This window comes from Phoca vitulina, unplaced genomic scaffold (genome assembly GCF_004348235.1).
Source record: "Phoca vitulina isolate PV1807 unplaced genomic scaffold, GSC_HSeal_1.0 scaffold4, whole genome shotgun sequence".
NCBI lineage: Eukaryota > Metazoa > Chordata > Mammalia > Carnivora > Phocidae > Phoca > Phoca vitulina.
In genome coordinates, this window is record NW_022589707.1 from 5,589,302 (window position 1) to 5,603,610 (window position 14,309).

The 14,309-nt window shown below is 47.2% G+C and overlaps 1 gene segment (V, D, J or C); it reads right to left on the reverse strand.

Moving 5' to 3' along the window:
• Positions 1-1,628: 1,628 nt before the first annotated feature.
• LOC116630414 lies at positions 1,629-2,099 on the reverse strand. The segment is given in 2 exon segments: positions 1,629-1,921; positions 2,021-2,099. Coding segments are annotated over 2 exon segments (372 nt in total).
• Positions 2,100-14,309: the final 12,210 nt, after the last annotated feature.

The window sequence follows — 14,309 nt, forward strand, 5'->3', positions numbered from 1 at the left end:
ACTGTATTTACATTTCAGATGACTTCGTGTCTGGAACATAGGTGAGTCAGGCAAAAGTAATCCATGCCTGCCTTTGATCCCAGAATTGCACCCAGTAAATAATTGTGCTAGGCCAGAGCTTTATCAGAGTTAACAAGGGAACCAAGATTTCTTGGGCCTAATCTTTGTGTTAGGCAATTTGTTTTATTTTCTTGCATAAAATCTCTGCAAGACACATATTATTGGCCTTAGTTTATGAGTGGGAAAACCCAGTCAAATATTTTCCAGGTCACCAATCCAAGGCAGGTCCGAATATGAACAGATGGAAATCTCAGAAGTCCTCTTTCAGCAGGTAGCCTCCCTGCACAAATGACTGGGTCAGGGTCCGTGTTTCTGGAAGGCACTTTTGGGTCAGTGTTCCAATTGTGAAGATGCCTTCCTCTACCAAAATGTGGAAGGGGGTAGCAGTTAGGTCGGTGTGCGTCCCATATCTGTGAGCTGCGCCTCCTTCAGCAAATCATCTACACTGTAACAAAGGGTGTTTTCACCTGCAGCGTGGATAAATTGTTCGATTTCGCGTGGGGGCCCGAGAGAATTAATCGAAATAATGTACTTAAGTATATGGCACAGAGAAAATGAGCCATTAATAAGGGAATTTTCTATAAGTTCCCAGAAAAGGAATAGAATTAAAACCGTGTGCGTTCACTCATAAGCTTGCACCTGCCACCAGGAAACGGCTATGTCGCACATGCACTTAGCTGTGGCTCTCTGCTGTTTTCTGCAGTTATCGGCCCGGGCAGAAGTAGCAATTTCAGCTTTTCTGATGGAAAGTGCTAGACGTGAGAGCGAACTACAGCCTCTGCAGACCCTCCCTCCTCCAGAACGCCCAATGGTTTAGAAGCACTAGTTCCCATATTAACTCCCATTCTGCTTGAGATCCCCAGGGGGCTCCTGTTTCCTTGGCTGAATCTCCGGTAGACTGGAAACCCCCTAGTCCCTCAGCTCTTGCACTGGCGGATACCCTGGCCCCACCCTAGTGGAACTGTGACCGGACAGACACACATTCTCTGGCTTGCAGCTAGTTCTAGAAGTGGGCAGGCAATAGGTATGGTAGCCCGACGACATGATGTATGACCTCCCCACCACAGATCAGCCAGTCCCGAGATGGAAGACACAGTGGTCTGCGACATCTTGTTGGTCAAGGCCCAGGAAACCCATGCAATTTTAGGGAAATGTTGATTTCAGAGGCATGGAGACCCGGATTTGACTCCTGCCTCTGAGACTTTAGGAAATCTTTGGAAAGTCCATGAGCTACTGTTCCGTATCTATAATATGGCATACTGAGAGCTTCCTCATCTGTAAAATGGACATGCTATTGTCTATCTTTCATTAAAACACATCGTGCACACCTACACTCTAGCACAGCGCAGGGCCTCCTGCCATTTGCTAGGAATTGCGAGAATATTCAGTGAATCTGGGCCCCAAATGTTCAGGAGTGCCCTGGCTGAGCTCAGCAAGGCAGAGTATTAGAAAAAAACCTGGAAGCATCTCTGGAACTTGGCTGAGGCCCCCTTCCCTCGCCCTCTTACAGCCTCAGCTGGGACAGGGAAGTTTGAGTACAGAAAGCCAGTCACGCTGCAGGGCTGTGCCTAGCTGCTGGCGCAGAGATATAGGGCTGAGTCTCCCAGCTCCAGCGAGGTCAGGTTCAGCCGGAAGCTGTAGTCACTGAACTGCTTAGCTGTGAACCGCTCCGGGATGTCTCCTTTGTCTCTCTCTTCCTTATTGTAATACTCAATGAGGAACCGGGGGCCCTGGCCCGGGGCCTGCTGGTACCAGCTCACACTGCTGTGCCCAGTGATAGGATGGCATTCCAGAATGGCCTTCCCCCCGTGGCCTTGGATTAGGTGTCTGGGGGTCTGGATGACTTCAGCACCCACTGGACCTGTAGAGGGAGGACATAGCCGCTGATGACCTGGTCTAGGAAGGAATTTGAGATTCCAGCAGCAGTTCAAGGGATGTCCCACCTGAGCTCAGGACTCACCTGCCCCCAGGAGACAGAGGGCCACACAGCAGAGCAGCTGGGTGCCCCTGGAAGACTCAGGCAGGACAGGACCACGCATCTTCCGACTCAGGGCTCTGGTCTTCCTCCCTTATCTCTGTTCGGAGGGCTTGCCTGTGACATCACCGTTCTGATGTCACTGTCCTTGTCAGCTCCCGCAGGCCCCCTGCACCCCCTGGGCAGGCTCAGCTGCTGCAGGCCCTCCTCCAGTCTGTCCAGGCGCCTGCTGGGCAGCCGGGGCTGGCCGTGCTGAGCTGGGTGGCCACCCCCCACCGCTTCTCTGTTTTCCTCTGTGCTCGTTTCTCTGCACCTGGCTCAGGTTACTCAGGCTGCCCCACAGAAGCCTCATCACACTCTGCACCAATGTAGGCTCCAAGAGAGGCCCTCACACCAAGAAAGGTGGAGTTCATAGCTCCCTGTTGTGGCAAACACACCTGAGCATCAGTTAATGTGAGAAGACTGTGATCGGCCCTTCAGGCACCAGCACGGACTCTAATCAACGATCTCCCTGATCCCAGGACCAAGGCAAGACTGCTTCTCCTTAACCCTCCCTCTCCCAGACGCTGTGGTCCGCGGCCCGCTCCGTGGGTCCACAGCGCCCTCAAGTGGCCCAAGCAGGCCAGGTACAGACTTGGGCGCCAGGATCCAGCAGGGCCCAGCTCTGGGTGATTGGATGTCCACCTGTGTCTAGCTCACCCTTTGCACATGTTCACGAGGGAAGCACGAAGCAAACATTGTTCCAAGAAAAGAATACATATTCTAAATCTCATCAATTAGTGTTCTAGGAAAGGGGATACCAGCCAGTCATTAGATGCTCGCTGCCCCAGGGAAGGGATAGGACTCTGGGCAAAGTGCTCTCTTTAACCAAAGGTAATTCCTGGAAGAGGCTGACCGTGGAGTTCTAGCAGCCAAAAAATGTAAGCAGCTGGGGAAATAAACCCATCAATCTCATGAAGAGGGAACTACACATGTAATACATATATGTGCATATATAATATATATTAATACCCTGTTCATATATGTGTGTGTATAATATGTATAGTAATACCCTGTTCACATCTTTTGCTTTTTCTTATTGAATTGTCATTTTTATTATTGATTTGTAGGAATTCTTTATATGATGGATACCTGCCCTCTCTCAGATAGCCATCTATCTTAATATCTTTTGATGAACAGAACTTTTAATTTCTGATAAAGAACAATGTACTTTTTCAAGATGAGAACATTCCTTGTCCTCCTTAAGAAATCTTTGCCCACTTCAAGGTGAGGAAGGGAATTTGCTATGCTTTCTTTCAGAAGCTTTATCGCTCAGAAGCTGTGCAGATCTTCGAGAATGTTGATCCACCTCATAATACTTTTTTATGTCAAGGGTTTGCAAACTTTCTCTGTAAGGGGCAGATAGTACATGGTTTCAGTGTTGAGCACGAGGCAGTCTCTGTCCCCCCCACTCAGCTCTGCCGCCGTAATGCAAAAGCAGTCAGACGTAGTACGGATAGAAGAGAGCATGGCTGCGTTCCTACAAAATCTCCTTTACAGATACAGAAATCTGAATTTCATATAATTATCATATGTCACAAAATATCATTCTTTTTATTTTTTTTAACCATTAAAAATGTAAAGAGGGGAGGAGGGTGAGGGAAGGGGTAACAGGGAGATGGGTATTGAGGAGGGCGCGTGCTGTGATGACCCCTGGGTGTTATACTTAACTAATGAATCATTGAACACTACATCAAAAACTAATGACGTACTATGCAGTGGCTAACGGAACACAATAAAAAAATTAAAAAAATAATAAATGATAAAAAAAATGTAAAGACCATGATTAGCTTTGGGGCCATATAAAAGCAGGCAGAGGTCATGTTTGGGTCATGGGTCTTAGTTTGCCCACTCCTGACTGATGGAGTGAGGTGAGGACGGAGATTCATTCTTTTTCCATGTGGATATACGGTGCTTCCAGCACCTCTTGTTGAAAAGACTATTTTCCTCTCTTTGTGCTACTTTTAGAGTTTGATCTAGGGACTACCATATGCATCGTTAGTTTATCATCGTCTACCTGCAAAAAAATGTTCTATTAACTGTAGGTTTTTTATACATGCCCTTTATTAGGGGAAGGAAGTTACTTCCAATTGCTCCTTATTTGCTAAGCGTGTTTCTCAGCAACGGATGTTGGATTTCTCAACTGTTTTTTGAGCATCTATAGAGATGATCGTATTTTTTTTCTTTTTTTAGTATTTGATATAGTAAATTATATGGATAGTTTTTTAAATGTTAAACCGACTGCACATTACTGAGATAAACTCCACTTGGTGACAATGTGTGATCCTTTTTAGATGTTGTTGCATTCCATATATTAAAATTTAAAAGGATTATTAATCTGTGTTCACGAGGGCTATTGGTCTGTAGTTCTCTTGCAGTATTTTTGTCTGATTTTGGTATCCTAGCAGAGCTGGGCTCAGGAGGAGTGGGGGATGACTCCCTAGCCTTCAGTTTTCCCCCCATGTATGACTTCGGTAGCATCTTATCAGTTGTTTTGTTTTTTTTTTTTAAGATTTTATTTATTTGACAGAGAGAGGCAGTGAGAGCAAGAACACAAGCAGGGGGAGTGGGAGAGGGAGAAGCAGGCTTCCCGCCGAGCAGGGAGCCCGATGTGGGGCTCGATCCCAGGACCCCGGGATCATGACCTGAGCTGAAGGCAGACGCTTAACGACTGAGCCACCCAGGCGCCCCCTATCAGTTTTGATATATTTTCATTTTTATGCTGTTAAAAACACTTTATAATTTCCCTTTGGATTTATTCTTTGCCCCATGGTCAAGAACATACTTTGTATGACTTAGATGCTTTTAAATGTCTTAATTCTTATTTCAGGCCCAGAGTTTGTAGTCCATCTGGGTACATGATCACGTGCAGCTGAAAAGAACACGTAGCCTGCTGCTCTTGTGTGAAGTATTCTATTAACGTCAGTTAGGTCAAGTTAATCGACAGTGTTGTTCATGTCTTCTGTGGCCTCACTGACTCGTGCGTGTGTGTTAACTTGTTCAATCAATTACCGAGAAGTATCAAAATAATGGTTTTAATTGTGGATTTGTCTAGTCCTCCTTGCAGTCCTACCCATTTTGCTTTAGTATTTTGAAGCTCTGTTTTTAGAAGCATAAATATTTATGACTGTTATGTCTTCTTAGGAGAGGCTCCTTTGTCATTAGGATATGACTTTCAGTGCAGAGAAAATATTCTCTGCACTGAAATTTACTTTGTCTGATATTACTATTTCTCTCTGGCTTTCTTTTGATTAGTAGCTAGTATGGTACACCTTCTCCATCCTTTTACCTTTTACATTCTGAGTACAGTGCATTTCAGGAAGGTAGCATATTATTTTTTTACTCAATGGCACAACCTCTGTTTTTTAATTAGGGCGTTTAGACTATCTTTGATGTGGTTATTGATCTGGTTACGTTCATGTCTACCATGCTGCTATTGGTTTTTTATTAGTCCTGTCTCTTCTTCATTCTTTTATTCTTTTTTAAACATCTTCTTATAGATTAATTGGGCATTTTAATAATAATTCCCTATTATCTTTTTTGTTGGCTTATTAGCTATAACTCTGTGTTTTATTATTTTAGTGGTGGCTCTTGGGTTTGTGCTGTAGAGCTCTGCTTTCGTATAGTCTACCTTCAAGGGCTGTTTACCAGTTTAAATAGATTACGAAAACCTTACAGTGGTATGACACTCATCCATTATGCCCTCCCTGTCTTTATGTGACTGTTGTCATACATTTTACTTTTACATATATTATAAACCCCACACTATGTTGGAATTACTTTGGCATGAACAGCCGATTGTCCTTTAAAGACATTTAAATTTTTAAAAACTTGCCATTGGGTCACTATGCTTTGGGTTACTTGAAGTTCCCCCATCTCACTGATGCCCCTTTCTCCCTCAGTTTCATTATGAATCATTTACTATTACACTTTCGAGATCATTCATCTTCTATTCCTTAATGTCTAATTTGCTATTAATTCCACCCATTGTATTTTTCATCACAGAAATATATTTTTATCTCCAGAAGTTTTATTTGGATCTCTAGTTGACTTTGAACAGGTAGGATACAGTTATAGCAACTGTTTTCATACTTTTGTCTGCCAGTTTGTCATATTGGGATTTGTTTCTGTTCGTTGATTTTTCTCTCCATGATGGGTCGTATTTCCCTGTCTCTTTGCATGCCTGTAATCTTTGATTAGATGCCAAACATTGTGTATTTTACATTTTTAGGTGCTAGATGTTTCTGTTACTTCCACTATATTCTTCTCTTTGTTCCGTGATTCCGTTACTTTACTTGGAAACAAAAAGCAAACATTCCTAGCAGGCGTATTCTCTTGGAGAACTGGATGAGCTGTTTCTAAACATATATGAAAAATACAAAGAGTCAAGAGTGGTGAAGAACTCTTAATAAAATGAGCAAAGCTGCCGGAAATTAGACTGCCAGATATCAAGAACTATCATAGCTATAGTAAACAAGACAATGTGGTATTTGTGCAAGAACTCACAAGATAGACCAACATAACAGATGAGAGACATAAGAAAACAGACCCACACATAAGCAATGGCTGATTTCAGACAAAAGTGATATTACACAGTGGTGAGGAGAGTATTCTTCAACAAATAGCATTGGGTCAGTTGGAAAACCATACGCAAAAACATAACCTGACTCCTTCCCCCTTTCATATACAAAGAATTAATTCCACTTGGACTGCAGATCTAAATGTAAAAGGGGTAAAATATAAATAAGTTAGAAGGAAATATAAGGAAACACGATCATTTTGAAGTAAGCAAAGATTTCCTAGACACCAGAATACAAAATGCAAACCAAAAAGGGGGAAAAAAGGAATGCTTTTGGATTAAGAATTTCTGTGTATCAAAAGCTACCGTAAAGAGAGTGGAAGAGAGTGACCCGCAGAGTAGGCATGTGTGCGTGCGTGTGTGAGCATGAGCCTGTGTGCATGTGTGTGTGCACGTGCGTGTGCGCGTGTGCCAGCTGGAACCCTCCTATACCTCTGGTGGGAGTGTCAATGGGCATAACTACTTTGGAAATGTCAGAGTCCCAAATGGCTGATGCAACTGTCATTCAGGTCTCCTTTGAATCACTTCCTTTTAACCCCTTCTCAAGGGGAGGTGTATTTTATATGGACCTGGGTTAATGTGCATGGTCGTAGCTGGCAGTTGCTCTGGATAATTGATTTCAGTGGCAATTGCTGCTGAGGATCCTAATTTATTTATCTTTACGGCTGGTAGCTACGTATGGCCTTAGCAGTGTTCTCTATTGGCTGGCCCACCCCTGGGCATATAGCGTGGTCTGAATTAGTGACACTGAGTAACAGGAGTTTATTATAAATGTGCTGAAACTTCATAGTTTTACAAGAGAATATGTCACGATACCTGGGACTAAGCTCTGATATTCCATCCCAATTGTAGAATCTTGAGCTGTATGAACGAATCCAAGAAGCACATAAGCCAAAATTATTATAACCCAATAGATGTTCTGGTATTTTGAAGGTTATTTCCTGACCTTTTACTATCAGAAGAACAGCTGAAGTCCCAAATGCACTTATTACCCCTGATGAGGAAGAACAGGGCAACTCCTTTGTTCAGGGATCCTGTGAGCTAGAAGTGAGCACATGAGGTTTGTGAAGAGCAAGGAGGTGACTGTGCCCCACCGGGGTGGGACTGCTGTCACAGAGATACACAGCCGAGTCCTCCTGCTCTGCACGCTGGATCTGCAGAGTGGAGCCGGTCCCCGAAGGCAGAGAACCAACCATTTGTCATCCCTGATTCGTCCAGGGCCTCATTGTTTTGGAAGTAAACCAAAAACTCCAGGCCTTGCCCCACGGTCTGTCGGTACCAATAAAGGACAACATGACCAGAAATTGGATCACAGCTGAGAGCTACATCTTGGCCCCTCTTTGTGACCCGGTGCCTGGGGAACTGGGAGACTCCGTCTCCTGGTGACCTGTGGAGACAGAAGTCGGGCACAGTATGGAGGAAATGGATCGTACTCATGGCACATAATCATCGCTCACACTCACACACACGCATTCACTGAAACTGCTCGGTGTTCCGAGGACTCACCTTCCCCCAGGAGACAGAGGGTCACACAGCAGAGGAGCCTGGGGTCCATGGTGGAGTCAGGGCTGGGCTGGGCTGTTCACCAGATGGAGGTTCTCATGAGCATGAGCAGAGGAGGAGGGCGGTTGCTCCCTGTCTGCACAAGGCTGTTCTCACAGTGACATCACTGAGCCTCAGGATTATCTGCTATTAATTAATTAAATCTAAGCTGCCAGACCCTCTGAGATGCACCATTCTGTTTGAACCATTAAGGAAGAAAAAAGGGATTGCCACTCATACTCAGAAGTGTTCAAAGGTAAAACATCGTGAGGCATAGAATGAATGGAAACTGGTCATGGGAAAGTAACTTGACGTATACACGGGTTCTTTCAGGTTCGCTGGCTGTCAGCGCTCTGAGCCATGATGCTCGGCCGTCCCCCACTCTGCATCTGGCCGGTCTTCCCCATCTCTTTGTGACTTTCTCAGCTTGTGTGTCAACAGCACTTCCAACCTGAGGGATAGAATGCTGACCTTTCACCTCCCCCTGCGTGCTCCTATTTCAACCTCAGCCCTGCGTTGTTTGCCTGGTCACATCGGTAGTTTGGGCACAGGACACGTGCGGGTGTGGGGAGGGGCAGTCATATCTGTGTCCTGAAAGCAGTTTGAATTCACCGTTCAGAGCTACAAGGGATGGGACAATGCCTCTGGCAGCTATTGATCTAAGTTGGGATCTTCCATTAATTCTGGAGCTTAAAAACAGAATTCCTCCTATCAATTCATTCATCGCCATACTGCTTTTTGTCCTCAGCTCCTTATCATGGTGCCTCTGGTTTCTAAGTCACTTCTAAAATAAATAAGGGGTGCCTGAGTGGTTCAGTCAGTTGAGTGTCTGACTCTGGATTTCGGCTCAGGTCATGATCTCAGGGTCATGGGATTGAGCCTGCTTGGGCTCCTCACTCAGCGTGGGGGGTAGGGGGCTCAGCTTGAAGACTCTCTCCCTCTGCCCCTTCCCCCAGTCATGCACGGTCCCTCTTACTCTCTCTCTCAAATAAATAAATAAATCTTTAAAAATAAAAAATAATAAAATAAATAAATGCTCCAAACCTCCCCCTGAGAAGGAGTCAGACTGTTTCACCCTTATCATCCTGATGAAAGGTATGCAATAAAGATGGGGAGGCTGGTAAACTGATCCTTGGGGCCCCTAACAGGCTGCATTATGAATAGATTGTTCATTTGCTTTCCTGGCATAACTTTCAAAACCTTATTGGTGGCCCCCGTCCTCTAAGGAACAAAACCAAAATCCTCCCAGACCAAGATAAGATGACTCCGAGATGTGATGTGGGGAAACTGGCCTGCTTTTGGCCCCTGCGAGTGTCCTCCAGTGCTGAATGATTTATTAGGGTGCCCACCAAACTTCCACTGTGGCCTTCTGCCGTACCTCCAGCTTTCTCTCTTGGTCACCAGCCTTCACAAGCAAAAGGATAGTGGAGATGTCAATTTCACCTTCGATATACATTTCCCCATTTTCCAACCACTTAAAGGCAAACTGATCAGCATCAGCTTGGATTTTAATTAGTATTTTTCTCCTGTACATCTTACGTGCTTGAAGGGACCACTGACTTACTTCTCCCTCTTCCTTCATTTTAACAATCGCTTCTCACAGATTTCCCTTCCCTCTTTTATCCACCTCTGTGTCTCTGCTGCGTGTCATGAAGGAATGATTTTCTCGAAGCTCAGCTCTCTGGGGCTGGGCCACCGACCAGACCAGCTGCCTCGTGGACCTCTCCGCGGCCAGGATCGTGATGCCTTTACCTCCAGTGGTTTCAGGACACACACAGACCCTCCTAGCCTGGTCTGAAGACCGACAACCCCTTCCTCCCAGTGACCCTGTGGTTCCTGCACCTCCCACAAAGACACGAACAGACTGGCATTTGTAATCTGGCTCCAACTATTTATCAGCTCTGAGTCCATGCACGAAGCCATCAACCCTTCCGAACCTGAGCCTCCTCCTCTGTAACTCGGGGTTAACACCACTTCACAATGTCTTATGAGGAGTAACTAAGAGATTGTATAGTCCCTGGTGGGTGTAGTAAGGGCCCATCCCTTTCTCCCTCCCCGTCTTGTCATATAAAGGGTCATGGCTGGAGCTCTCAGACCTCCAGGCCTATGAGTGATGGGAGCACCCCACTCATCCTCCAGGAGCCTGAGTCTGGAGAACGTGGGAGCTTGAAGAAGTGGCTGTCTAGTCACTTCGGGAAAGACAAGTCAGGAAAGGTGGACAGTGATGACCGAGTGTCCGTGTACCTGTCATCCCCTTGTGCAATACGAAGCATCGAATAGGAGCAAGTTAAGTCTGTGTTTACCAAGCCAGACAAATAAAATGCAAAGTAGATTAAGGGGGAGAAGTATGCAGGTGGCAGTAAATGGGCACAGGGCGTCCCATTTTTTGCAGGTGTATTTGGTTGGACAGGTTTGCACGAACCCAGAGAAGAGAAAGAAACTCACCAGAATGTTAATATTGGTTACCCACCGAAGACAGGGAGAGATAGAGGTGTGTTTGGAGAGGGGAGAGGATTATTAACGTTTAACATCTTTATATATTGTTGATTTTTTTTTAATTACAAGACATAACTTACCCACATGACAGCTTTATATTCAGACCCTTGATTGGGTTGCAGGATGTGTGGTGTCTAAATGGGCAAGGTCCAGAAAGGCACAGGTCATGAAACACTTATAAATGCCCCCCCTTTTTTATTTATTTATTTTTTTGAATACACCAAGGGGAAACGGGGTTAGGTAAAAGAGCACAAGCTCCCAGTGCACACGACTGGCCTCTCACTGGTGAGGCGGGGGAGCAGTGAAGTTGCCAGGTTTGATGTTGCCTTTAGCTGGTGCTATGAATTAACACGGCTTCTATCTTTGAAGGACTGACCACCGCGGGGGGGGGGGGGGGGGGGGGGCGTGGAGGTCCTGCCTGACTCCTCCTTTCAGAACAAGCTTTGCGTCAGCCCCTTATTTGAAAAGGAAGGGACACGAGCGCCCTCTAGTGCCTGTATTTCTAAACTTAGCAAAAATTAAGTTCCGTTTTCACCGGCTGGAGACGCCTGTCTTCTAATTTCTAACTCAAGCAACAGGATCATTGCAACGCTGATTGGGATGTGAACCCAGGGTTCGTCAACAGGTCACAGTCTCCTTAAATAAGGTTTCTGCAAACGAGTAGGAAGAGCTGCTGTCCCCAGGGAAGATGTTCTGACTCCAGTCTCTGTAAGGTTGGACTCTTTGAAATAAGTAGTCTATTTCTGGTCTTTACTGCCTCGGGAGATGAAACTGCATTAGCCTTTAAAGCATTGATGTGAATCATTCAGGCAACACTGGGGTTCCAGTCTGTCCTTGGGCCATTCTAGGCATCCGTTCGTTTGATTATTTTCACCCTGAAGGACTCTCACAATTCTTCAAGGACTAATCCATGGCCTCTCTCTAAAAATGGAACCTTTGGTGCGGCCTCAGCAGGTACCTGGGTGGTGTTCCTTGTGCTGCGGGCACTGGGGAGAACACGGGGATTAGAGACATCCACGCCCCCGGCACGCCTGAGGTTTACAGTCTAGAGAGTGAGAGGCTTTGCAGTTAATAGTCCCACAGGGTCGTGTAAAATGACCGCTGCATACTGGAAGCTTTGCGCACCTGGGGGCGGGGACTGACTCAGTCATCCCGTGAGCAGTGCTCCCCTGACCGGGTGCGGGCGAAGGGGAGAGTTGCAGCAAGGGGGACGCAGAGGAGAGACCCGCGTTGACACAGAGAGCACAGCCTTCTGCTGGGGAGGAGGGGGACGCCTGTGCGGAATGACGGGAGGTGAGGCCGGTGTGGCGCAGGCAGGAATGAGAGCAAAGGGGCGCGGAAAGACAGCCTGCAGCGGACAGGCCAGGACAAAGGACATCTCTTTGGCTGAGATGAAAATGGCCTGGGGCAGACGGACTCATCCAAGGCTGTGGTGTCAAGAGTGTCGGATTTCAGGGGCGCCTGGGTGGCTCAGTCGGTTAGGTGGCTGCCTTTGGCTGAAGTCAAGATCCTGGGGTCCTGGGATCGAGCCCGGAGTGGGGCTCCCTGCTCGGTGGGGAGTATGCTTTGCCTTCTGCCTTTCCCCTTGGCTTGTGCTCTCTCTCAAATAAATAAATAAAATCTTTAGAGGAAAAAAAAAGTGTCCGATTTCAAATGGTTTTCCCTTTCTGTAAGCTCCTGGGTGAGCGGAATGGCTCTGAAGTCCAGAGCTGTGGCAGTTCGGATAGCAGGGCTGGGGCAGCGGCATGAAGAGGAGGCTGGCCTCCGTGCTGGGGAGTCCGGGAGAGGCTGCGCTGTCCCAGCGTCCTCCCTGACCCGGGACAAGCCCACGCACGCCTTCTGTTGACCTGTCTGTGCGGGGCAGGTGAGTATGGGGTGGCGGCTGGAACGAGAGGACACAGAGGTCAGGGACACACTGTCAGATAAGAGGACAACATCTTTGGCTGTGACAGAAAGTCACAAGCCCATGGGGGATTTCTCCTTTGGGCCTGCGGTATTGTATCAGCTTAGCCCGGTTTGGGGTCCTGTTGACGCCTCTACATATATGGCCAGGGACAGCAGGCATGAGCATCTCAATGTCCCCCTCTGTCCTGTTCTTGTTATCTTGGGGTCTGGATAGTTCTGGTATCCATGGCATCTGTGACTGAGAGAAGCCGGAGCTGGAGACAGAGCCAAAGAGGGACCCCGCTAAGGTAGACACACAGTAAAGGCTTAGGATAGGGCTTACTGTGCCCAGGAAAGGGCTTTGGGGGGCTTCACTGCCCCCCAGGTGACAAAGGGCCACACAGCAGAGGAGCCTAGCGGCCATGCAGAGTCAGGGCAGAATGGGGGATGGAGGGGGCGTTTCTCCATTTCGGGTGTTGAGGAAATAAGACCTGGAGCCAGTTGGGGAAAAAGGTCAGTGGAGCCAGCCAGTGACCGCTTCACCCTACCTCTCTGCCTACCCTCCACTACCCTCCAGATCCGGCCGTAGACCTTCACTGATATGGTCTCTGCTCCTGGCTTCCAATAGTGCTGCAAGGTCCTGTAATGTTTCACCCCCTGTCTCTCCGTCAACACCCTGCACGGTACCCCCGGCTCTCTCTGCCCCAGCCGCACTCACGCACCTTGTTATTTCCTTGTATGCGTCATGTTCCTTTCCTCTCTTGGAATCTTTTTTTACAGGCTGTTTCTTCCACCCCAAACATATGTCCCTTCTTATTGCTAGATCTCTACTCCATTCCTCACATGAAAAGATATTCCAGGTACATTTACTCTTTCTTGTGAAAAGTAAAATTTTAATTTTACTGGAATAAATGAAGGAAAATATTTTTAGGCATTCACTGAAGGGAGAATTTGTTCAGTTGAGACACAAAGAACACTATAATTTCAGTTGCATTATACGAAACTCTTGCAGAGCAAAGCACGCCATAAAAGTGAAAACGTGAGTTACAGACTAGGAAAAGACGTGAGGAATGTGTGCAGAGGATGACGAATAGGTGTGGAATTACATGTTCCCCACAGATGCCACAGAAGAGGTCACGACAAGGCACGAACTTCCCACTGCTGGGCAGCTGGACCACAGGATGGCCTGGGGGGCCCCGGCCTCCCCCCACCGACTGGGCTGCCGGGGCCACTGATGGGGGAAGGGCACGTGGGGGAAGCTTGGACTTGAGAAACACAAATTTGCTTCCCGGTTCTGCTTCTACTAGACCACGAGACCCTGGGGAAAGGACTTAGTGTCCCTACGCTTTTTCACCTACAAAGAGGGTGTAAGGCTATTTGATTTGGCTGACTGCTGCAAAGCGTTAAACCACACAACACTACAAAGAATCTAGCATACCCGGAGGGCTCAGTTACCTCTCCTATGTTGGTGTCACCCAGGGCTTGACAGGCACCGGGTGGTGCGGGCACAGATGTGGAAACACCCAGTGTGGGGACAGACGTGGAAACACCCAGTGCGTGCGTGCCTGGGAGCCTGGCTTCGGCTAGTGGGCGGAGCTCTGAGCTCAGCAGGACAGGAAATGTCTTTGAAAGGACTGAAAACCTCCCTGGCAGGAGAGAAACCCAGGTGGGAGCCTGCCTACTGTCTCACTGTTAGAGCAAGGCAGGGAGGTTTGTGCCAGAACGCTGGTGACC